We start from the raw sequence: 25,429 nt of genomic DNA, 5'->3' as shown, positions 1-25,429 counted from the left end.
AATGCAAGGGGGACCATTTAAACGAGATATAACAATAAATATAAGGAAATATCTGAGTTCACCCACCAGTTCTAGACGTTTTCTGGGAGACTCACTGTAATAACGACACCCGGAACATCAGTAACTAGCTTGTCAGGCTAAGCAGGTGTGTTTTCTTTCTAGAACCACTGGTCTGAGTGTGAAATGGATTTATTGATGCGTCAGTTGTACAGGTGTCATTTTAGCCAATCCTTCAAACAACTGTAGACGCTTGCTCCCATTTAATAAGTGAAAAAAACAATGGCTCAAACCGGTTATTTTATTGGCTCAGGGTTACTTACTTATTAGGCAATGACCCTGAAATTTGAGGCAAAGGTAATTTGCTTCTAAAGGTACCTTGCCAAACTCCTCCTCCTGAAGAATTTTAACTGATACATCCTACCCAGCCCTGTTTCTAGGACATACGTGACGCTTCAGTGAGAGGGAAATTTAATTGGCACTGTTAGCAACCTCTCTGGAGTTGTGAACAAAATACAAAGAAAACAATTTGGAAGGTCCATAGTTCTGCACGTAAGTGCCTTTGCCACGAACACCAGCAGCTCTTTAACCCTAGCCTGGCAGGAATGATCAAGTGCATCTCTTTCACTGAGAACATCCTTACTGTCTTCCAGTAGAAGAGGAACACATGTTTGTTAGAAGATGAGCTAAGTTGATCTGTTCTTTAGTAAACCAGGGAAGTTGGATTGATTTACCAAAACATGGAGGCGTGGCCTTGTCAACATGGCCCCAGGAGACTGGGAGTGACCTTGTGTCCTCTGTGGATGTGCCTTGGGTCAGGGGATGTGGGACCAATGGGAAGCAGCTTCATTTGATCTTTGGGACTTTCATGCAACTGTAAAGTTAAAATCTTCAACAGCAGAAACCTTTTTCCAGCATAACATAGAGACTGAGAGGTTGGTATTAAGTCTGGTAGAAAATAAAACTTGAACTTGAAAATAAGCATGTATTTATTGTTAACTCCCCGGGTTCGCTTTCTCTAGCAATCACCTTCATTCCTTCAAAAAGGCTTTGTTAAGCAACTACGTATGCCAAGCACTACGCTGAACAGTTTACTGTTGATTATTGTATTTTACTCTCTCAATGACCCTTTAAAAACCATCGTCTCGATAATCAGAGTAGAGTGTTGTGGTTTTTGTTACAATGATAGTGATTTCTTTCTGTCAAGACAGGATTTAAAATATTACACTCATGACTTTTGCTATCCTTCCTTGTAAGAAAAAGATAAATGTTCTTTATGAGGAACTCAGTTTAATAATACCGGAGGAGCAGAATTCTGTTTTTTAAACTGCTAACCTTGATTGAAGGAATTTAGATCCTAAAGGCCCTCACTCTAAGACAGTTCAATGCAGAAGCAGATCCAAAGGATATCCATGCATCTTATATCTGAAATCTAAATTTAAACTTAAGTTTACACCAATCAGAACTCAGAGCTAGTATCAGTGTTGATCATAGAAAGAGATATGTTTCTAATTAGCTAACTTTAAAGCCCTATCTTAATCACTTAGAGCATTCTTGTGCACATCTGTGCTGCAGGAGTGACTGGATTACCTCCATGGTGTATGTGTGTCTGGGAGTGCGTGTGTGTTTAAAGCAATGCTATAACTCTATCCAAATGCGATTCAGCACTGCTTTAAAGTTTAGAGGCAAATGTGTGCTTCGTAATGTAGTTTCAAAACTGAAACCCCCTTCTACCTTATAGGTTCTTCTCTTGTAAATTGGCCTTATTTGTGGAGAGCAGCCACTTCACATACTGTGACACATACGTCCCAGAACTTCTTCCCTCTTACTTTCATGGACCCTAAATGAGCACCAGAGCCAGGGCCTCTCATGTGGTTATGCTTCATCTGACAATGACATCAGTATCTTTCCATTTGCCTCATTTTTATAAAATTGTGCCCAGAATGAATGGTGATGCCAGTAAAAGAAACTGAGTCCTAGGCATAATTTTTTTGTTAGAGTAGACGGAGTGATATGATAAACAAGTACAACCTGACGTGACAATGTGGCATAAAGCCGTGATGCAAAATGTTTCAGTCTATTCTTGTGACTATCCTTTAAAGCTTTTATGCCTTTCACATGTCTTGTGTGTATGTATACTGATCGGTGGAAACATAATTCGTGCTCAGATATTTATTTCTATCAGTGAATGACCAGATGGTTCTTGCCTGTGTTGGAAGAAAACCGTTTTGCCTATTCAGTAACTTTCAGGGACTTTACACATAACAAACGAACCAGGATGAGCCACTGTAGCCCAAGTGAGAAACATGCCTTTCTCTACTTTGTATAGTTGGCAGAGATTCACAAATTCCTTTATTCTTATTTTTTAATTGAAATAGTTTGTGTATTTTTCCTACCAAAGTAACACATGCTCAATGTGGAAACTTATGGCAATGCAGGCCAAAAAAAAGAGGAAGAATGTGTGTAAGTTAATTTTTACTATCCATAACTTGCCACTTAGGGATTTGATGATGGTGATGAGGATATGAAGCTGGCATTTATTTGAATATATACTCTTTGTCGGACACAGTGCTAAGTGCTTTACATCAATTAGATTATTTAATCCTTCCCAGAACTCTCTTATGTAGTAATGGTATTAATCCCCCTTCATAGATGAGGAAACTGAAGCCCAGAGATGTTAAGTGAATCACCCAAAGTCACACAGCTAATAATAGCAGCTGTGTGACTTTGGGTCATATAATAACAGTGCTAATTAAACCTGGGATTGCCTGGCAGCCAGCCCACTGATTTCTAACAGTTAACTGATTAATTCTTCATCTGTTGTATGTTTCAGATATCCCTTTCACTTGCTTTTCAGTTGAATTTATGAATATTTCAATATATTATTTTATTTTTTCACAGACAAATCTAGTCCTTACTTTTGTGGTTTCTGCCTTTAGTGCCATGTTTAAAAAGGCCTTTTCTTACCACCTCACACAGGTCAGAGTGGCCATCATTAAAAAGTCTACAAGTAACAAATGCTGGAGAGGGTGTGGAGGAAAAGGAACCCTCTTACACTGCTGGTGGAAATGTAAATTGGTGCAGCCTCTGTGGAAAACAGCATGGAGTTTCCCTGAGAAACTAAAAATAGAGTTGCTATATGATCCAGCAATCCCAGTCCTGGGCATGTATCTGCGGAAAACTCCAATTTGAAAAGACACATGCACCCCAATGTTCATAGCAGCACTACTTGCAATAGCCAAGACATGGAAGCAACCTAAATATCCATTGGCATATGAATGGATAAAGAAAATATGGTATATGTACACAATGGAATACTTCTCAGCCATAAAAAAGAATGAAATAATGCTATTTGCAGCCACATGGATGGACATGGAGATTTTCATACTAAGTGAAGTCAGATAGAGAAAGACAAATACCATATGATATCACTAATACGTGAGATCTAAAATATGACACAAATGAACTTATTTGCAAAACAGAAACAGACTCACAGACACAGAAAACAAACTTGTGGTTACCAGAGGGGAAAAGAGATGGAGGAGGAATAAATTAAGAGTTTGGGATTAGCAGAGACAAACTACTACATACAAAATAAAATAAACAACAAAATCCTACTGAAGAGCACAGGGAACTACATACACTATCTTGTAATAAACCATAATGGAAAAGAATTTTTTTTAAAAAGGCCTTTCTATTCCTTATAGATTATAATGGGAGGGAGGAAAAAAGAAATGCTAACAGTACCAGAAGAAAATAATCACAAGCCAGAAAGCCAGGGTATCTGCTGAAGTTGTCACCAGCAAGAAGAAAAAGTGAGTGTGTTTGAAGACAGTGGCAGACGAGGGATAAAGCTCTTCCCTCATTATAGCCACTGAGTGCAATAAACCAGTTAAAGACACTTCCTTTCATGCCTCCTGCCTCCCCTTTAAGCTCCTGATGCAGGGTCTGGACAAGGAGGAGGGACTGAAGGAAGAGAGGAAGGCTTATTCCATAGCTGGTGCTGTCTGAGGGTCTCTTTTGAGTGGCAGATGCCTTCTGTTGGGCAGTAGCCAAATACCAGCACTTGTGTGTGGCACATGCATATGTTCTTCTGAGACACTCCTGTGGAGACCTCACACACGTATTCCCTGTCATGGATGAAACCCTCCTTGGGCGATCTCTAATCACTTCCTTCTCTCAGCTTCTACCACAGGAGTGTGTCCCTTGCCCTGAAGGCAGCCTACCTGAGCAGAGTCCTTTCAATATGGCACATGAGTCCCCTCCACTGGGACCACAGGGATCCTTTCCCTTCCAAATTGTAAGAATGGAGGCTGCTTCCATTTCTACCCTTTCTTCTTGCTCTGCCATGTAGACAACCTCAGACATTCTCCTACCTTCAAAATCTTGAAGTCAGGGCTCTCATCAGGATCTGTTCCGTATTTTAGAGGAGCATGCAGTAAGTTCTCCCAAGAACACTTCTGAGCAGGAGGAGGCAGACTTTTGCAGTTCCAGCAGCTTGGCAGCCATCCATTTGGGGAAAGAGATGCCAGCCTCCCCTTCTGGTAAACATCCCATGTCTCTCTCTATGAGAGGAGCACACCTACTCCTGTGAATCTCCTCCTCTTACTCAGGCTGTTAAAGAGTGATAGAGAAGAGTCACGGGGCCAGTATTTCAACTTTTAGCAAATCCTGCAGAGATGTGGCAGGCATCTCTGTTTAGCCCTTGTAGGTATCAATCCTCGGTGTTAGGGCCTCGGCTGAAATGCTGAGATGGTAGGAAAAGTCCCATTCTACATCCTACAGCGTAGAGAGATTTTGTGTGGTGGAGGTATCATTCTATTTTTTTTTTTTAGTGGATCGTCAGTTATCACAGGTATTTTGTGATGAGTGTACTACTTTTTTAATAGTGACCCAAGCCATCAATAAATTAATACTCATTTCTTCTAGAGGTATAATCCTACTACAATAAAATGAAATATACATATATATGTGTATGTATATATATATATCTCAAAGGAGTGTTCTGTATTGCAACGCTACTTCTATGGCACAGTGTGTAGTCCTTAGAAGCGGTATTTTGTTGATCTTGGTGACAACAAATTCAGTGTATCTAATAAAACTGCATGGCAGGTCCTCATTCTCTTTTCTGTTGATGTGACAGCCCCTCTCTAATGAAACCTTATTTTGTACACTGTTTGCGTTGTCGATAAGGAATGAGGAGCTGAGTTTGCTTCAGCAGTAGCTGAGCTGTTTATACTTTTTATATTCTTCTATTAAGAAATAATTACCCTTCAACCAACCTTACCTCTTTCTACTTCATATATGCAAACTACCCACATAAAACATACCCAAACTCCCAAACTATACATCAGCATACAGACACAGTCAGGACCCAGAAAAGCATAGACTAGTGTGTGCATAACCCTTCTCACCTCCTTGTACCACTCAGCTGGTGCAGAATGAGCATCTCCTGTGAGCCATAAACCTGCAAGGCAGTAGAGCTGATTTTGCTCACTTATTTATTACAGGAAAGCAAAGAGTAATGTTTGTTTTAACTCCAGATCTATAAAACTGGAATATTACTTCTGGCTTAACAAAGATAATATGGTAGTAAGACTTTGGTACCTCATTGGTTTGTTGTCTGTGGTTCTCTGTCGGAATACATCTACACATGGATTGGTTTTAAATGGTCCTCAGCAGTTTGCTGTAGGGCCATCTGGCCATTCGCTATCAGTACTTCCAAACTAATATGCAGTTCTAGAATAATCTGGTTTTTGACACCCCTTAGAACTCAGTCAGGCCCTGGCATACATTACTAAAGTGTTAAATATGTATGAATCAGGGCATGTACTGACAATTCAGGTGATTTATGCAGTACTTTAAAATAGCCCATGCCAATAAGATGCACTCTCAATACAGCAAAATTATAGAATACTTACATTTTAAGATTGTAAGAATTTTTTTGTTCTATGTGAGAACTTCACTAAATAGTCACTTTTTCTAGGACATTTACTGTATAGTTAAAGGTATGTCATTTCCATTTATATCCAATTTAGTATTTAAGGAGGTATTTGTACATCTCTGTGGTTATGGTTCATAATAACGTTAGTACAAACCATGAATGGACATGAGTCTTTACTGAAAATATTTGCCCACTGTTCAAAGAAAGGATATTTCAAGGTGGAAAGTAAAAACCTCTTCTGCAAATAATGCTAAACCTCAAAATAATGTTTAGCATGTCCTAGAAGATGACCGTGGACTGTTGTGATCTTTAAACAACCAACGTACTATTTCTTTAAAAAGCTTAGAAGAGGGAAATCCAGCCATATGTTAAAATGTCTGATTTTTCTTCTAATTCTTTTTCCTGCAACAGCAGAAATTTGAGTTTAAGTGATTGTTCTATAAATACCTGTTAATTCCTAAGTAAATATATTAGGATTTAGAAAAAATGATGAGTTTTTTAAGGAAGAATAAAACTTGAGTACAAACCCTTCTCCATTGCCTCACTTTGGTGAATCTGTAGCTCTTCCCAGGAGTAGTGATCATTACCAAAATGTGAATCAATTACCACTCCCCCCCCCTCCTTCAAACCTTCTTCTCTTCGGATGTTTCTTATCGAATATCTATTCTAGTTTGGCAAGTCAGAAACTGGCTTTAACAACTTACTGTAGGATTGGACCCTTATTAGGTTCAGATACTAGAACTTATGGATAGAGAAGATAAAGTAGGTTTTTAAAACAATTAATAGCATAAAAAATAAATTGAAAGCATGAGAAATAAAAGATGCTATAAAAACTTTAGTGCATATTTTTAGAAGAACTAAATATAATTTTTACATATTCTTTAAAATTAACCAGTGAATGTGTTAAGTATTAGACATGTGTGAAGAGAGAATTAGTGAACTAGAAGCTAGATCTTAAGAGATAGAAAGATAAGAATTCAACATATGCTGAATAGGAGTTTCAGAAGGAAAATATGAGAAAATATAGAAGCAATATTCAAAGAGGTTTTGGTTTGGTAAGAAATTTCTAGAGATTACTAAAGTCATGAATTCTCAAGGTAGTACATATATTTAGTTTTAGTAAGTCAGAGAGTACAAAAAAGAACTGCAGTACAAAGCAAAGTTCCTTTCCTCAGTTCCTCTCACCTAAACCCTGCCCCTACCCCCAGGCTACCACTTAGCAAAACTTTTGTTTCTTATTTTGCTATTTCTTGATTTTTTAAAATTTTATTTATTTATTTATTTATTATTGTTTTGTTTTGTTTTTGGCAGAGAGGAGGTAATTAGGTTTTATTTATTTTTCAGAGAAGGTATTGGGGATTGAATTCCAGACCTTGTGCATGCTAAGCATGTGCTCTCCACTTGAGCTATACCCTCCACAATTCTTGATTTTTTAAAAAATATGAACTATTATCTATTGACTTCCTTCCAGGAGAAATAATTTTGTTAGCTCTCTTACAGTATGAATATGTACCTGCACCTCACCCTGTCCTTCCCATATAGCTGTAGCTCAACTTTTGGTGAATTAATACTCTATGTTTATAGCATTATTGCGGTGTAAAATTGTTCCCTGCTGAGCATCACTGTTTTCTGTGATTGGTTTCCTTCCCTGAACAACTTTTCACTCTTTTCCTGGAGCTAAATATTGCTTTGTCTTTATTTGCTTGGTCTCTGTGTCAGTATCACAAACCCATTTCCAGCTCTGTCACAGTCACTAACTCATCTTTTTAATATGATCAGCCACACTAAGAAATTTATCATTTCATTTTTTTTTTTTCTTAGACACCTTCACCCTGTCTCTCCATTTATATTTGAGATGAGACCCTGAAAGATGATTAGAATTTCACAGACTGGGCTTGTTGACCGGTGACCTTTCTCATAGGATGAACAAGCAGGGGTTTTGTTGTTTTGTTGTGACCTGCCTCACATTGAAATAATTCATCAGCATCACATGATCAGTCCAGTTAGTTTCCTGACAAAGGTTCCTATAATCTCCTGGAAGGGGAATCTCCAGCTATTTGGGAGCCAAACTGGGGAAGGGCACTGCAAAGACATCACCAATAAATGTACACTTTCACTTAATATCCCTTACCCTTGCCTTTAGCCCTGCCTGGTCTCTGTGGTCCAGGTCCTCCAGTGAGGAAGCCTTTCTGCTGCTGAGTGGGAGGTGGGGAGAGAAGGGAGGTAGTTGCTTGGCTGCATGGACTTGGGGAGATTGTCAGAGGGCTTGAGTTCCCTTTATGTAGAACTGCCCCTAGTTCTGTTTTCACTTCTGCTCTGCAACTGCACCTCCAGGGACACCTGCTGTGTCTCATTCCTGAGCCCTCTGGAGTTTCTCTGGAGCAAATGAGCTGCTGCTTGTTGGCTAACAGCACATGCACAAGTGAAATCACCTGCACTTCCAGAAGCATTCTGCCTCCTCCTCTCCACTCCAACAACACTCATCCATCTGATTTCCATCTTCTGAAATCTAGTTGACATTTCTCTTCTGTTGTCATCTTTCTCAATTATTCTCTTTGTCCTTGAGGGTCTATGCCTTTTTAAAAATTCCCATTCCATTATTATAGTGGAAATTCACAAGGCAGGGGGGATTTAAAACTAGTGTTCACTCTGCCATGTTTTCCCCAATCTGTTCTTCACCCTGCAGCCAGCGTGTTTATTTGGACCCAATCTGACTGTAAACTTTTCAAATGGCTATAAACCACCTACTTACATTATGAGGGGCAGAAAGGCCTCCCCTTGGTTATTTCTCAGGCCTCATTTTTGTCTTCCCCCTCCCCTACCTTCACCCCTATCCACACCTACTCTGTCCTCTGACCATGCTTTGCTTTTTACCCCTGAACCATGTTTTCTCCCCAGGCCCTTTGCTCATGCTGTTCCTCTTAACACAGCCCACCTCTCACATTCACACTGGCTGCCTTGTAGTCATCATCAGGGTCTCAGCTGAAGGATCACCGTCTCTAGAGAGGCTTCCTTGGCACTAGCACTCCTCTCCAGGTCTGTGTTCCCCTGATCATAATACCTAGTTCTCCCCTGATTGGAGCACCTACCCCCACTGGGTGTCGCATGAAGGCATCTTGGCTGTTTGCCTCCAATTTTGGTTGAATGGTGAATGAATTTTTTTTTTCTCTGAACTTTTTCACTCAGTATTTTCACTGAGTATTTAAGTCTTTCTTTACCTCTAAGCCTTGGCTATAGTCTAGTAATAGCTGAGCAGTTTACCCATCTGTTATATTTTTACTCCCCTCTTTTCCAAACTTAGAAACACTAGAAAACTTGAAGTAAATGGAAGTGTTTGTACACTCACTTTGCACACCTAAAGGCTTTATTTCAAATGGAAATTTAACAAAAATTGTATCTTATGATATGAATTCAGAATAAAGGCAGTTTCTGTGGCTTAAAATTAGACAGCAATAGAATCAGAACTTGAAGTGAATCAATACTTAGTGCTGTAGCATTTAATGTGGTAGCGGAAAAAAAAAAGAGGGTTGTGCTGGAAGTTGGATTTGCTGGTAATTTTGATTTATTCAGGTTGTGGGTAGGCAAATGAAAAAGGGAAAAAAAAAAAAAAGACTGGATTTTTTGATGCCCATCTGTTCATGCTTCAGAGACCTGGAAACTGATGTTTTAAATTTCCTGGTTTTACTTTCCTGGTTTATGCAGCTTTAAGAAGGAAAAAGATGGAACCTCTCAGTTAGAAAAATGAAGGAATAAAAGGAAAGACAAGGAAAAGTGTAAAGTAGAGAAAAGCATGATAGGAAACAAATAATAAGGGAGGAGCATATTTGTTTGATTTATAACATTGAGCCTTTTTGTAATTAATGTGCCTCTAGGCAGAGGACGAATCTTTGATTAGTATACAAATGAAAATAAGGTAACATATTAAAATGCCTGCCTTAAATGGATGGCTAAAGTGTAACTTGTGAGAGTTAACAAGAAAAATGCATCTTTAAAAAGACAGAGGTCTCTGATTTATAAAGTAGGCTTAACTATGAAAGAGCCAGTGGGACAGAGGCTAGAGTTTTTAGAATGTTGATTATCTCTTTAGTAACCATGAAAATAGAATGATGATGATCTCCAATATTATCAAAAATAAAAATAATAGTATTTACTGAGCTCTTATGATGTACCAAGCAATTATGGAAAACATAATTCTGTAAGACAGTGGTATTATTATCCCCATTGTACAGATGAGATAACTGATAATTAAAGAAAAGACTCCCCAAGTCAGCTAGTAAATGTCAGAGCCTTGAATTTAAAAGTAGACAATACACCTAGAGCCCTGCCTGACCCAGTGTGCCTTTTTGCCTCTTAATAATTATAAGATAATGAGTAGACTGGATTGTTTGATGTTTGATCCTCACACTTCTCTGAGAAGTCAAGCCGGCTGGTCTCATTCTTATTGAACATATGAGAAAGCCCAGGTTGAGAGAGATTAAGTGACTTTATTCACCAAACACATTTTTAAGAAAAAAAATTTTTAATGTATTCCTTTAAATTTATTTTTAGTAAAAAATATTACTTCTTTTTAATTTATTTTTAGTTAAAAAGAAGTAATATTTTTGCTCCACAAGAAATTTCACATTTTCTCCTTTTCATCCCCCCAATGTTCTTATCAGTTTTGATGGTCAGCTCTCTCTTCTTTTACAATATACTCTTGTTGTCACTGTCTGTCAACATAGGTATGGTATCTTCTACTCCATCATTTTCCTGATACCTTGATATTAACTCTTTCCCCTTTTTTCTCCATAACAGTATTCAGTTACATTAGTCATCGCAGCCTGCCATAACAAAATACCATATACTGTGTGGTTTAAACAACAGAAGTTAATTTTACAGTTCTGGAGGCTGGAAGTCTGAGATCAGGGTGCTAGTATAGTCAGTTCTAAGGAGAGCTCTCTTTCTGACTTGCAGGTGGCTGCCTTCTGGCTGCGTCCTCACATGTGGTGGTAGGAGGGAGGGAGGGAGGCAAGGGGAGAGAGAAAGAGAGAAAGAGGTCTCTTCCTCTTCTTATAGGGCCACAGTCCTGTTGGATTAGGGCCCAATCCTTCTGACCTAACTTAACCTTAGTTGCCTCCCAAAGACCCTATCTCTGGACATAGTCACATTAGGGGTCAGGATTTCAACATGTGAAATTTGAGGAAATAATTCAGTTCACAGCACCCATAAAATGATGCCATGCTCTAAAAGAGAATCTTCAGTTGGAAACACTGCCCTAGGGAAATTCTTATTTTTGTTCAGAAAGAAGAAAGTGAGCCTTTCTTCAATACCAGCACATTTTACTATTCTGCTCTCAATCTCCAAAGAATGGCTTCCAGGGATGGCGGTGGGGGGACTCTCATGGAATAGAACACATGATTAGAGATCATTTTTAGAATTTCCTTTAATTTCCTTTTTTTTTTGAAGTGTATTTGGTTTACAATGTGTTAATCTGATGTACAGATAGTGATTCAGTTATACATATGTGTGTGTGTGTATGTGTGTGTGTGTGTGTGTGTGTGTGTGTGTGTGTGTGTGTGTGTGTGTCCTTCAATACTTTATTGATAGTATAGGAGATACGGGATTTCCAGAGTAGTGAGAACATTTACTTGCTAACAAGGTAAGTCCATACTAAGCAGCTTACTGAGTCTCTGTATGTGTGAAACAGCTACTTCCTCTTGCTTGAAAGAGGTTACTTTAGATTATGTTTCAGTGCTTTTTCATTTTTGTATACTATCATTTAAATGAAGTAAGGTGAATAAAGAGAAACTTTTAAAACTTCACTTCCGTTATTTTTTTTTATGATGACTCACTCTTTTACTTATTTTTTTGTTTGTATATTTTTTAACATTTTTTATTGATTTATAATCATTTTACAATGTTGTGTCAAATTCCAGTGTTCAGCACCATTTTTCAGTTATACGAACTAAACGAAATGAACATATATATATATTCATTGTCACATTTTTTACTCTGTGAGCTACCATAAGATCTTGTATGTATTTCCCTGTGCTATACAGTGTAATCTTGTTTATCTATTCTACAATTTTGAAATCCCAGTCTATCCCTTCCCACCCTCCACCCCCCTGGTAACCACAAGTCTGTATTCTCTGTCTGTGAGTCTATTTCTGTCCTGTATTTATGCTTTGTTTTTGTTTGTTTGTTTGTTTGTTTTTGTTTTTTAGATTACACATATGAGCGATCTCATATGGTACTTTTCTTTCTCTTTCTGGCTTACTTCACTTAGAATGACATTCTCCAGGAGCATCCATGTTGCTGCAAATGGCATTATGTTGTCGGTTTTTATGGCTGAGTAGTATTCCATTGTATAAATATACCACATCTTCTTTATCCAGTCACCTGTTGATGGACATTTAGGCTGTTTCCATGTTTTGGCTATTGTAAATAGTGCTGCTATGAACATTGCGGTGCAGGTGTCAACCTGAAGTAGATTTCCTTCTGGATACAAGCCCAGGAGTGGGATTCCTGGGTCATATGGTAAGTCTATTCCTAGTCTTTTGAGGAATCTCCACACTGTTTTCCATAGTGGCTGCACCAAACTGCATTCCCACCAGCAGTGTAGGAGGGTTCCCCTTTCTCCACAGCCTCTCCAGCATTTGTCATTTGTGGATTTTTGAATGACGGCCATTCTGACTGGTGTGAGGTGATACCTCATTGTAGTTTTGATTTGCATTTCTCTGATAATTAGTGATATTGAGCATTTTTTCATGTGCTCTTTGATCACTTGTATGTCTTCCTTGGAGAATTGCTTGTTTAGGTCTTCTGCCCATTTTTGGATTGGGTTGTTTATTTTTTTCTTATTGAGTCATATGAGCTGCTTATATATTCTGGAGATCAAGCCTTTGTCGGTTTCACTTGCAAAAATTTTCTCCCATTCCATAGGTTTTCTTCTTGTTTTACTTCTGGTTCCCTTTGCTGTGCAGAAGCTTGTAAGTTTCATTAGGTCCCATTTGTTTATTCTTGCTTTTATTTCTTCTAGGAGAAAATTTTTGAAATGTATGTCAGATAATGTTTTGCCTATGTTTTCCTCTAGGAGGTTTATTGTATCTTGTCTTATGTTTAAGTCTTTAATCCATTTTGAGTTGATTTTTGTATATGGTGTAAGGGAATGTTCTAGCTTCATTGTTTTACATGCTGCTGTCCAGTTTTCCCAACACCATTTGCTGAAGAGACTGTCTTTATTCCATTGTATATTCTTGCCTCCTTTGTCGAAGATGAGTTGAGCAAAAGTTTGTGGGTTCATTTCTGGGCTCTCTATTCTGTTCCATTGATCTATATGTCTGTTTTGGTACCAATACCATGCTGTCTTGATGACTGTAGCTCTATAGTATTGTCTGAAGTCTGGGAGAGTTATTCCTCCAGCCTCTTTCTTTCTCTTCAGTAATGCTTTGGCAATTCTAGGTCTTTGATGGTTCCATATGAATTTTATTATGATTTTTTCTAGTTCTGTGAAATATGTCCTGGGTAATTGGATAGGGATTGCATTAAATCTGTAGATTGCCTTGGGCAGTGTGACCATTTTAACAATATTGATTCTTCCAATCCAAGAGCATGGAATATCTTTCCATTTTTTAAAGTCTTCTTTAATTTCCTTCATCAATGGTTTATAGTTTTCTGTGTATAATTCTTTCACCTCCTTGGTTAGATTTATTCCCAGATATTTTATTACTTTGGGTGCTATTTTAAAGGGGATTGTTTCTTTACTTTCTTCTTCTGTTGATTTATCGTTAGTGTAAAGAAATGCAACTGATTTTTGAACGTTAATTTTGTAACCTGCTACCTTGCTGAATTCTTCAATCAGCTCTAGTAGCTTTTGTGTGGACCTTTTAGGGTTTTCTATATATAGTAACATGTCATCAGCATATAATGACACTTTTACCTCTTCTTTTCCAATTTGGATCCCTTTTATTTCTTTCTCTTGCCTGACTGCTGTGGCTAGGACTTCCAGGACTATGTTGAATAGGAGTGGTGATAGTGGGCATCCTTGTCTTGTCCCAGATTTTAGTGGGAAGCTTTTGAGTTTTTCACCATTGAGTACTATGCTGGCTGTAGGTCTGTCATATATAGCTTTTATTATGTTGAGATATGTTCCCTCTATACCCACTTTGACGAGAGTTTTTATCATAAATGGGTGTTGAATTTTATCAAATGCTTTTTCTGCATCGATTGAGATGATCATGTGGTTTTTGTCCTTTCTCTTGTTGATGTGATGTATTACATTGATTGATTTGCGTATGTTGAACCACCCTTGTGTCCCTGGGATGAACCCCACTTGGTCATGATGTATAATCTTTTTTATGTGTTGTTGGATTCTATTTGCTAAAATTTTGGTGAAGATTTTGGCGTCTATGTTCATCAGTGATATTGGCCTATAATTCTCTTTTTTTGTAGTGTCTTTGCCTGGTTTTGGTATCAGGGTGATGGTGGCTTCATAGAATGAGTTTGGGAGTATTCCCTCCTTTTCAATCGTCTGGAAGAGTTTGAGAAGGACTGGTATGAGTTCTTCTTTTTGTATGTTTGGTAGAATTCCCCGGTGAAGCCATCCGGTCCTGGACTTTTATTTGTAGGGAGGTTTTTAATTGCTATTTCTATTTCCTTTCTAGTGATCGGATTGTTCAAGTGTTCAGATTCTTCTTGATTCAGTTTGGTGGACAGTATGTTTCCAGAAACTTGTCCATCTCCTCTAGGTTATCCAGTTTGGTTCCATATAGTTTTTCATAATATTCTCGTATGATATTCTGTATTTCTATTTTGTTTGTTGTAATTTCTCCATTTTCCTTTCTTATTTTGCTAATTTGTGCTCTCTCTTTTTTCTTCTTTGTGAGTTTGGCCAGAGGTTTGTCGATTTTATTTACTTTTTCAAAAAACCAGCTTTTGGTTTCGTTGATTTTTTCTATGGTCTTGTTAATCTCTATTGTATTTAATTCCTCTCTGATCTTTATTATTTCCCTCCTTCTGCTGCTTTTTGGGGCTTTTTGTTCTTCTTTTTCTAATTCATTCAGGTGGTGGGTTAAATTGTTTATTTGAGATTGTTCTTCTTTTTTGAGGAAGGCCTGTATCACTATAAACTTCCCTCTTAGCACTGCCTTTGCTGTGTCCCATAGGTTTTGAGTGGTTGTGCTTTCATTATCATTTGTCTCAAGGTATTTTTTAATTTCAGCTTTGATTTCCTCATTGATCCATTGTTTTCTCAATAACATATTGTTTAATCTCCATGCTTTCCTATTTTTCTCCTTTGTTTCTCTGTTATTGATTTCCAGTTTCATGGCATTGTGGTCAGTAAAGATGCTTGAGATAATTTCTATCTTCTTAAAATTGTTGAGGTTTCTTTTGTGCCCAAGTACATGATCGATCCTGGAAAATGTTCCATGTGCACTTGAAAAGAATGTATATCCTATTTTTGGGGGGTGTAATGCTCTGAAAATATCCACCAAATCTAGTTTTTCTATTGTAGTATTTAATTTCTCTGTTGCCTTGTTTATTTTCTGTCTGGAAGATCTGTCTAGTGATGTTAATGCAGTGTTAAAATCTCCAACTATGATTGTATTCTCATCAATATCCCCCTTTATCTCTGTTAGTAATTCTTGTATGTACTTAGGTGCTCCTATATTGGGTGCATATATATTAACGAGTGTAATATCCTCATCTTGTATCACTCCTTTAATCATTATAAAATGTCCTTCTTTATCTTTCTTTGTGGCCTTTGTTTTAAAATCTATTTTGTCTGAAATCAGTACTGCAACACCTGCTTTTTTGGCTTTTCCATTTGCATGGAATATCCTTTTCCATCCTTTCTCACTTCCGTTATTAATGAAACAAATGATGAGCAAATTAGTAAGTTTGAATTAAAAAGTTAGATTATTGAATCAGTAAACACAGTTTGGTTCAAAGATAATATGGAGAGTTTACAATTTCTGGGGCTAAGAGACCAAAATAAGTAAGTATAAAATGTCACTACATATGTACAAAAAGCTTTATAAATATAGACATAAACTCATGTTCATATAAAGAGCTTAAATATTTGTTGAATGAATATTTGTTAACTGATTCAACACAGTGACTCATTACTAACTAGGAAATCCAGTGTTACCCAAGATGGCCTTAGGAAAAACTCCGTAAGGGTGGATGTTATGTAAAGGTGCAAGGAAATGGGAAGTTTCCTTAGATTTACTCAGCTCCTCTACACATCATTACCAATACATGTTCTCTCCTTTAATCCTCTAAAGAAATTTACCAAAACAGGTATTATCCCATTTTATAGATTAGAAAATTGAAAATTCAGAGAAATTAAGTGATTTGAATAAATTCACAAATACAGGAAGTGCCAATGCAACCCTGTGTACCAGCACAGCCTGGGCTCCCCACTGTTCAACATGCCCATTGCCTGAGTGGAGTTAATCTTGAAGGTGCTTCACAGAGATGTCTCTCCGCCTGTCCTCCCAAAAGAATCTTTCTCATAGGATTCCTGTAGTACCTGAAATTATCCCATTTGTGATTAGTTCCCTTGAACTAGGTATGGTGCTTTTGAAAAGTGTAATGCATTGAACATGGAAGGTGATGAATACATTGTGGGAATTTAAGATTAGTTTCCAACAAGACCAACAGTGAAGAGCAGGGCATGATTCAAGGTAGATCCAAAGTGGCACTTAGTTCCAGGATAGACTGCAAGGGGATGCATGGTGATGGGAGGGGGGGACAGGGGACCTGGGCAGTTGGAAAGCAGTATAAGGATCTTCCAGAATCTCCAGTCAGTGAAGAGTGGTTAAAGAGAAGGTAGGAAAATAAAGGTTCACTCTTTGCAGTTTAGCCTACAGCTCTGCTAACTGTCGAATTACTATAGCAAACCTTGTATAAATTAGAGGGTTTTGTTGTTCTTAGCTCTTTTGGGGGATGAATGTGAATCATGAGATTTAAGTATACGTATGTTCACAAGGATGGCTCTGGGTTTGATAAACACATGTTGTGGTAACATGCAAGGTAGCTTTCTTATTCTCATACATTGATAAGGACCTAAGTTTTCGGTGTGGGAGGAGTATATTATAAAGGGATTTTATCAAATTGCAGAAGACAAGCATTTCATACTAGGAGGCAGTTAAATTAGCAGTGTATACAATCGAAAACACTTTGAAATTATCAGAGAATGAGGAATTGAGGCATAGTTATTTAAATTAAATAATACTAATTACCTAAACTGTATTGCCCAATGAGGCCGTATAAGTAAGTGGTATAAATAAGGTATATGGAAATGTTTAGATTTTTCAAAAATGATTCTTAGAAATGCTAGTGGGAAATGAATATAAAAGAAATAGACTCATGGGAACAGAACCTGTCTTTTCCTTATGACAGTCATCTATCCCAGCTGTTTAAAGGATAGATATCAGAAAATGATGGACCTTAAACAGAAGAGCAGATTTGGCAGCCTTCAGGAGAAGCCGCTGTTTTCACTAAGTGTGTCATCTCTGGGACCATCCATGGATAACGAGGCCAGTCTGATGACCACAAATCTGCTTTTGGTTTCAAGCATGGAGTTCTCAGGCTAAGAAGTTTGCTTGTTAATTTTAACTGAAACTAGTTTCTGTGGATCCTGTTTTTCTTATCTTGTCATAAAACAGATTCTTCATAGTCCAAGCAAGGTACACTTGCTCAGTATCCTCTCTTAGACTGCTGTCAGTGTTACACGTTGGCTCTGAAATTTTGCACCACAGAAGCTGAAATTTGGTTCTGGCACCAAACTTGATCACCTAAATAACATGGCCGAACCAGCCACGGTGGTGTTGGATGGCTGTTCCCCAAAAGCATGTGTGCTATGTGCATGTGGATTGTGATTGACTCATCTGTGATTCAGATTTGTTCAAGTAATGTTCTGCCAGGAGTTCTTATTGAAACAGCCTTCATAGACATGTGCCATCTATTTTATGAGTATTAGCCCTTAGCCACCTCCAGGAAAGAAAGGCAGTCATCCTACAACCAGCCACCCAAACGTAAGTTGGTCTTTCTGTTTAATGTTGTGATCTTCAAACATCTAGTTTAAATTGTAATAGACTTCCTTGTTTGTGATTCCTTTCTTTAGTGAAGATAGTATGGCAAAAAGTATAAGGGGTAGATGTGTACATGTGAGAATGCTAGATTAAGATCTTTACTTTTAAACTTTCTAAGTTTATATAAATCTGCTTACCATGTAAGTGATGTATTGGACACATGTGGGCAACATGATTTTTTAATTATGTTTGATACTTGCTTATGTGGCTAAATTCTAAAAATGTTAATTTTGCAATTAATTTCCAACACATTTTTTGGAAACAGTGAATAGTTTGAGTTATAAATCACCCAAGAACTTAGATCACTGAATTGCCTGGATGTGTCTTCCTGGTTGGTTTTGGAAACGTTATTTATCTTTGATTCCTATTTCTCTTCTCTTCAGTTCTCAATATGGTTTCTATCCAGGAATCCACAGAAATTGCTGTGATAAAATCGAATGATATTTTTTTCTGCTGTCATCCGTATTAGCCTTGAACCTTGTCTGTTTCTGTTACTTTTTTCACGGAGTCGAGTGAGAGCTTCAGACTTGCTTTTTTCTATGGATGTGCGGCCTTGGTGTCTGGCCTTTGGGCTGGGTTTCATCATTTGGAGTGGGAATGCATTTTCCCACTTCTGCCATCCCTACTGTACAAAACACACCACCGCCCATCTGTCTCCCCATGATTTTTAGACTCAGGCTGTGCATATCCCAGGATCTCAAGTCGTGTTTCCCTCTACTTGTTGAATATTAATTCCTAAGGTGCCACTTTGTGTGCGTGCTTGGGGTTTAGGAGGATAGTCCTTGTTCCATTAAGTGCTAAGTTTGAGAAACAATAAATACAATATTTCTCTCGCATAATAGGTGCTAAATAAATATGTACTGAATGAAAAAAAGAATGAATATATTTACCGTACATGCTAGCATGTGCTTTGGGAAGTTCTGTAATGATGACAGATTGAACTTTGTTTAACCCAACATTTCTGAAACTTGTTCTCTCACAAAACCTTCTCTAGTGCAACACCTACATGTTTCCCTGGGACTAGTGCTGCACAAAACACACGCTGTGAAGCCTCAGCCTCAAGGATACAGGGGGGTGGCCACACTGCTCTCCCTGCCCTACACCTGAGCCACGAGGACACACGCTGAGCTTCCACAGTGCCCTCTCTCCTTGTCTGGCCCCCAGGCAGGCCAGTTGCCTTATTCCAGTTGCTCAGGCTCTCTTCTTTCTCCATCCGTTCATATTTGGAATCATTGTTGATCAACTATGCTCTCTGTCTTTAATCATTCACTAATTGAATCATTTTTTTTCACATGCTGTCTTCCAAATCTGTTTTGAGAAGCACAACTTAATAATCTCTGCCTTGGGGACTCTTATCGGTGGGTATTTATGAGATTCTACAGGTTGAACTTACCATCTTAAGTACTTTTTATCAAAATTTCTCAGAAAGACATTTGTGAGTAATGTATTCTGCAGGACATACATTTCAGCCACAACCTTCCCTTCAACAGCACATGAATCCATCTTAATGTCCTGCATTGACTTGGCTTGCTTTATCTTGTTGCCTTCTTCTTGACTACCTGTGTTGGTCAGCTAAACATACCCTAGCTTCTTATCTTCTGCAGACCTAGGCTAAGGTGCTAGAGCATTTCCTTTGCTTACCGTCAGTCTTAACATCAGTTTAAGCTCCTCTTAAATCTTGTCTTTTTGGACTGATCTGAATAAGGCATTTGGCCATCCGTGCAGGTCCAGCTTTAGGTTTGTGTTTGGAGGTGGGTGTTTGGGGAAGCAATCACAAGTAGGTCTGGAAAGAGCTTATTCCAGCTGTGTCTTTAAACATCACTCAACATAGTACTGGGGTTTTGTGGCAGTGCCTCTGGACCCACATTGCGGGACTGAGGTTGGGAGGAAGGAGAGGTGTTTGAAAGGAGAGATGGAGGGGGCGCGTGGTTCTACTTTTGTTTCAAAGATTGACTATTGGTTGAAAAAAGTTAGGGGGTGGGGTCCCATTGCTAATAGCAGATTGGAAATGATTACAGTAATCAGAATCTTTCTAAAAGTAAAAATAGGTTTTAATAGGGCTTCTGAGAGATTCTGAAACAGGAAGGACGTTCTGTGAGGAAGGTGGGCAGTAGCATTTCTTAAGGAAAAATCAGGGGGATGATTACATGGCAAACCTGGCATCTGCTCTAAAAGGCAGCGCACTGGCTTCCTTCTTTCTTTTCTGTTTTACTCCTTACCTCAGTACCTTTTCTCTTCTCATTAGCACCTCCACCAGAGTTGGAGCTGGGGAGGAGAAAGGAAATGTTCAGGCGTGTACCTATTTGCACAGTTACTTCATTGAATTAACGCCAGGACAGTGCAAACATTCTGTCCAGTTCTATAGAAAAGCCAGTACCACCCCATCGCTAAGGTATTGTTTGCTTTTTTAGCATAGAACTGTTTATTGCCAAGCTTCTCTTAGCTGTACATTACAAATAGTGTCTGATTAAGAATGTTCTGGATGGGTTAATTAGTGTGGTGACTATTATTAAGCAAACTGCTTGTTAGTATTATGCCTATTTGATCTTGGTATTGATGTGAAGTAATTGACCATAGAGCTACATTTAGAAAAGCTGGAATAAAGTTTTTTGATTTCTATTATGGCAATAAATTGTTTATATTAAACATGTCTATGAAAATGTGAGTGTCATGGCACAGAGAATCAGAATAGACTGTGTGGGATGGTCGATGAGGATTGTTTTGTTTTGCTTTGCTTTGTTTTTTAGAAATATTAATACATTTGTCCAGCTTGCTTCAAGACCAGCTCTGCTGGTACAAAGTAGTAAAAAAATTATTTCTACTTACTGCTGCGGAGTATATGAAAACTAAAGTAATTTTAGCTCCCCTCACCTAAAGGATGTATTTTCTTTTAGATTGAACTAATTGCCTAAATACTTCTTTGGGTAATAATCACTATATATGTTGATTATTAAAGAAAAATATGATAAGATATTATAAACAAGGAAAGCATAGTATGGAACCACCTTCATTCAAGTACTAGATTATTATCTATGTTGTTTATAGGTATTTAGTCCTGTTCTGTTATTTAGTTTCTCCAGCTATAGCATTTCCATAGGGAATTTATTCCATGAGCTAATAAATTACACCGTCAGGGAGTTTTTCTTGAAATTCAGCTTAAATTTTCCCATTCTTAACTTCATCTCATTACTCCTAGTTATACCTCCTTGTACCCAGCTAAATAATTATTCTCTTTTCTTGGAGACTCCTATTATTCTCCCCTCTAGTTGTCACTTAACCAGGCTATTCATATTTAGCTCCTTTAATCTGTCCTCATAAATCAATTCTTCCATTGCCTTAATCATTATTATTGCTCTTCTAAGAACTCTCTAATTTTCAAACATATACAGTTATCAGGTGCCTCAGATGAAATCAGCATTTGTACAGGATTACAAATGCTCCCTCAGACTTGGTCTCTCCTTCTCTGTACATCACAGTCCATAACCAATGGCATCAGTTTGCTGGTCCATCGGCATTCGTCCTGTCAAACTCCAGGCAACCTAAATAGTCTTTTCCATGTGCCCTACTGCATTCAGGTTTATTTGTATTTTTTCAATTTCATAATATTAGCCAGCTGAGTGTGGGGGTACTGTCCATACTGATAATTCTGCATCGTTCCAAGTCCTTATTCACCACCACCTATCAAGTCAGTCAGCTGCAGCCTGGGTTACCATGGGATTCTGCTCATCTTGGGAACATTCAGGAAAGTGTTGAACAAAAGCAGGTCTAGCACCTTGCCACAGCTAAATTCCTCATCAGTTACCAATTCCCATTGTTTACAACCCTTTAGCCAATCTCCTGTCTCTTTTAATTTACAATTTTGCTCACATGCTGGCCAATATAAATGGGTTTTATGAGCAAGATGGCTCATAATACTGTTTTCTAAAATGAAGATATGTTGTTTCAATGCACATTGATGTGTGTGTGTGTGTGTGTGAGAGAGAGAGAGAGAGAGAGAGAGAGAGGGAATCATTTGTGCACTAAGTTTAATTCTATTAAAATCCTTTTTAAGCTTGCTGGGCATTCTTTACCTGACACAAACAGGTTACTTTGCTTGCTTTGTTGTTTTCTGCATGTGTACAGATGTACCTTCTCTAACCATTTGTTCCATTTGTTTAGGAGAAGTTGAAGATATTGTCATAGTCAAATTTTTTGTTGTGTTCAAGGGGAACTTTATTTAAATTGATTTTTAGTCCCTTAGAATGTCATCGGTATTTGAATTTATTTCAGGAAGAAAACTGGTTATTTCCCTTAATAAGTGAGACTTGTGAGATCTAAAACTATAATCTGTGCATGCCCAAGTTTCTGATCATTTTAAGTCAGGAATTAATTGATTATTTTATGAGGGCATACCGAGGGGGTTTGCACCATGCTTTTAGTTTTATCTGTCTATCTGCAATGTCTGCTTCACCTGCTTGAGACAGGGCAGGGGGCGGGGCTTACGCATTCAGGTGATTTTTCTCAAAATGCCTTATGAAACCAGCACAGAAGCCCCGCATCAAGTTTTTGCTCCTGGAATGTAGGGGGCAAACTGTCGCCAGGCTTTCTTTCCAGTCTGCGGTGGAACCCCCGCCATTCCTCCACGTGGCTCAGCAGCCCCTGCCTTCATACTGGCGGAAGCAGCCCTGCTGCCCCTCCTCAGTGACTGTCTCCCCCTGCGCTCCCTTCCCGAGCTCCCTCTCCACCTCGCCTCGCCTCGCCTCGCCTCGCTTCCAGCAGATGGCCTCGTCCAGCGCTTCGGGGTCACCCTAGATTCCACACCTGTTCTCCTCAGCTCTGTTTTTCTCTTCTTCCTCGTTGAAGCTCCATTTAGTCTCTTGTCTGAGGCCCTACTCCCTCCCCCCACCCCCACCCCAGAAGGAATCCTGCCGTTATCACCTTATGGGGTTTTCCTGCTTCCACCTCATAAGACTTTCCTGTTTCTTCAGGATCCTGCTCCCTTCCCTAGCAGTCATCCCCAAGTGAACAGTCCTGTGAATCCCCGCGTGGCCACGCGTCCCATTGGAGAAGACTTGACCCAGCCTCCTCGCTCTCCCTCCCCCTCCCCGCTCCCTCCCCATCCCCCAGTCCCCACCCTCCCTACCCCCCCCCACCCCTACACCCCCACCCCCACCCCCCACCCCCATCCCAGGGGCGCGCACTCCCTGCCCCGCCGCCGCCAAAGCCAAAGCTCCATGTTGCTTTGGTCACTGGAGCACCTCTGCAGTCTTTTCACACCCTTTTTTACAGTTTCAAGAGCTCTCGGTTATGTTTCTGCACATTCTTTAGGCGCTCTTAATTCACCTCACTAGGGTGATGTTACTCTCAGATTTTCTTTCAGCTCTTCCAGATGTCCCTCCTTGCTCTGCTCGCATGGTTCTCCTTCCATGCCTACCTCTTAAGTGCACTTCGTGTCCATTTCCTCACTTACTGCACAGTCCAGGGAAGGGCCCAAGTCTCTGGATGGGTGGCAAGGACTCTGAGAATGCCCTTGTTGTCTGGCCCCAGACTGTCTATCTAGGCCCCGGATCCCAGGACCTGGCCCCAGACTCTTTGGGTTGCCTGTTATTCCCTGAAGAGTTTATGTGGTTTCACCCCCTTTTCTTTGGATCACACTGTCCCCTCAGTCCAGAACTTCCCCCTCTCTGGCTTTCAAAGCATCAACTAAAACATTATTTACGCCTTTACTTCATCCCCAAGTCAGAATCACTCTCTAGTTCTCAGCTTTGGAAGCTAGAATGTCTGTACCTGATGTACTGTGTTCCATCCACCACGGGGTAGTTGCTTGGTCTCCTGTCTGTCTCCCACTCTGTGTTTTCTAAGCACTACTGGTTTGCTCCCCAGGACATGGTGAACGCCTCGATTTCATTTTATGTAGATACTTCTATCAGTAAGGAACAGATACTGAACTCTGTATGACAAAGCATTATGGGAAGAAAGGGGTGAGATAGTAATGGAAAAAATATAAAAACATGCTTCAAGAAATATTAGCAAGCAATTCAATTTAAAAAAAATGTCTAGCAGAAATGCCCAGTGTGAATCAATTGTAATAATTGTAGGATAACGAACAAGTATGTCTTGGAAATAAGCACTGGGCTGTGTGGTGACTCAAGAACACAAAGCTCCAGAAAGAAGAGTAAAGGAAGAGTGATAAACCATCGTTCCACTCTTATTTTTTATGGTATGTGCAGTGCAGATTTTATAGCTGCAGAAACTCTTTGGAAACCATTCAAAGACAATCTGGTCTAATTTCAAACTTGAATTTTCCCTTGACGGCTACTGCTTTTTGTACTTTTTCTAGGATGTTTTGTTATATCTTTAGTTTTTTTTTCCCCCTCAGTTTTTGTACATCATCATCATGAGTCACAGAAAGTGACTTTCTGTCAATAGTATTTTCACTAAAAGCACACTGCCTTTTCTTTCTGTAACAGATTCATGCCTGAGCACAAAACAGCCCATTTGCAGAAGATACTCAGCCTTAAAGGAAATGATGGAGCTGCTCCGTCCAGGGCCCTTCCTTTCCAACGGGAGCAGAGGGGTTGGGAGAATGCACTGAAGAACTTTGATTCAGAGTCTGGGCCCTGTGGTGCTACACAGCAAGAAAACCTGTGTAGCTCAGTAAGTCAGGAGCCATACTTGAAAACGTTCGACGCACCAGATCATTCAAGAGCTCATCATGGGGAAAATAAACAAAATCCACGTGACATTTTGGGTGGAGCTGAGTATCAACAAAGACCACTGCATATCGTCTGGCCTCACAGGTGGTAAGTGTAAGAGATACCAATTTACTAAATTGTCCAACTCATAGCAGAAAATATTCTGATGACTGGCTTAATAATTTCTTGTCCCTACAGCTTTAGAAAAACATCATTTTAATGTGGCAATTCTCCTGCTGGGGTGCCAAGGTGGCACTACTTGGTGTCTTCATACTCATGGTTGCGTACTTAGAGTAAATTTGAATTGCAGATAATTATTTGCAGTAATTTGCTCAACTAACAACAGCAGCTCGGCACTTCTAGGAAACCAAATCTTGTTCAAGAAGTTTTAAAGAGTGAGAAGAGGATTTCATATTTTCATATATATAAACTGTTATCACAGCACTATTTTATATATACATATTGTTAACCAAGTGTTACCATTCAAACAGAATCAGCTTCCCTTATTTACTAATTTGACCAGTTTCAACTGGGTGCCTTTATTTCAGTTATCATAATATATGTCAGTACACTGGAAACTGTTTCCCTGCTCCCAGATGCCTCTGTATTGTGCTAGGGCAAAGGCTTTCCAGCAGAATCTTTTCTAAACAGAGGAAAATCAACTGCAGCATGTAATCGCACCAAATAGAAACTCATAAACTTAACCCTGGCTCCTATAAATTAGGATTTAAAGAGGT

The 25,429-nt window shown here is 39.0% G+C and overlaps 1 protein-coding gene across 13 annotated transcripts in view; it reads left to right on the top strand.

Annotated features, from left to right (window-relative positions):
• Positions 1 to 25,429, top strand: part of GTDC1 (glycosyltransferase like domain containing 1) — a 349,484-nt gene that overhangs the window by 263,603 nt on the left and 60,452 nt on the right. For all 13 annotated transcript variants that reach the window (XM_032479395.1, XM_006191396.3, XM_006191394.3 and 10 more), the window contains one exon: positions 24,468 to 24,800. In XM_032479395.1, the coding sequence (XP_032335286.1) occupies positions 24,468 to 24,800 (333 nt within the window). The remainder of the gene's footprint in view (positions 1 to 24,467; positions 24,801 to 25,429) is intronic.

The sequence above is a fragment of the Camelus ferus genome, chromosome 5, assembly GCF_009834535.1.
Source record: "Camelus ferus isolate YT-003-E chromosome 5, BCGSAC_Cfer_1.0, whole genome shotgun sequence".
NCBI classification, from domain to species: Eukaryota; Metazoa; Chordata; class Mammalia; order Artiodactyla; family Camelidae; genus Camelus; species Camelus ferus.
The sequence above is the reverse complement of the archived record's forward strand: the minus strand, read 5'-3'. Positions and strand labels throughout refer to the sequence as shown.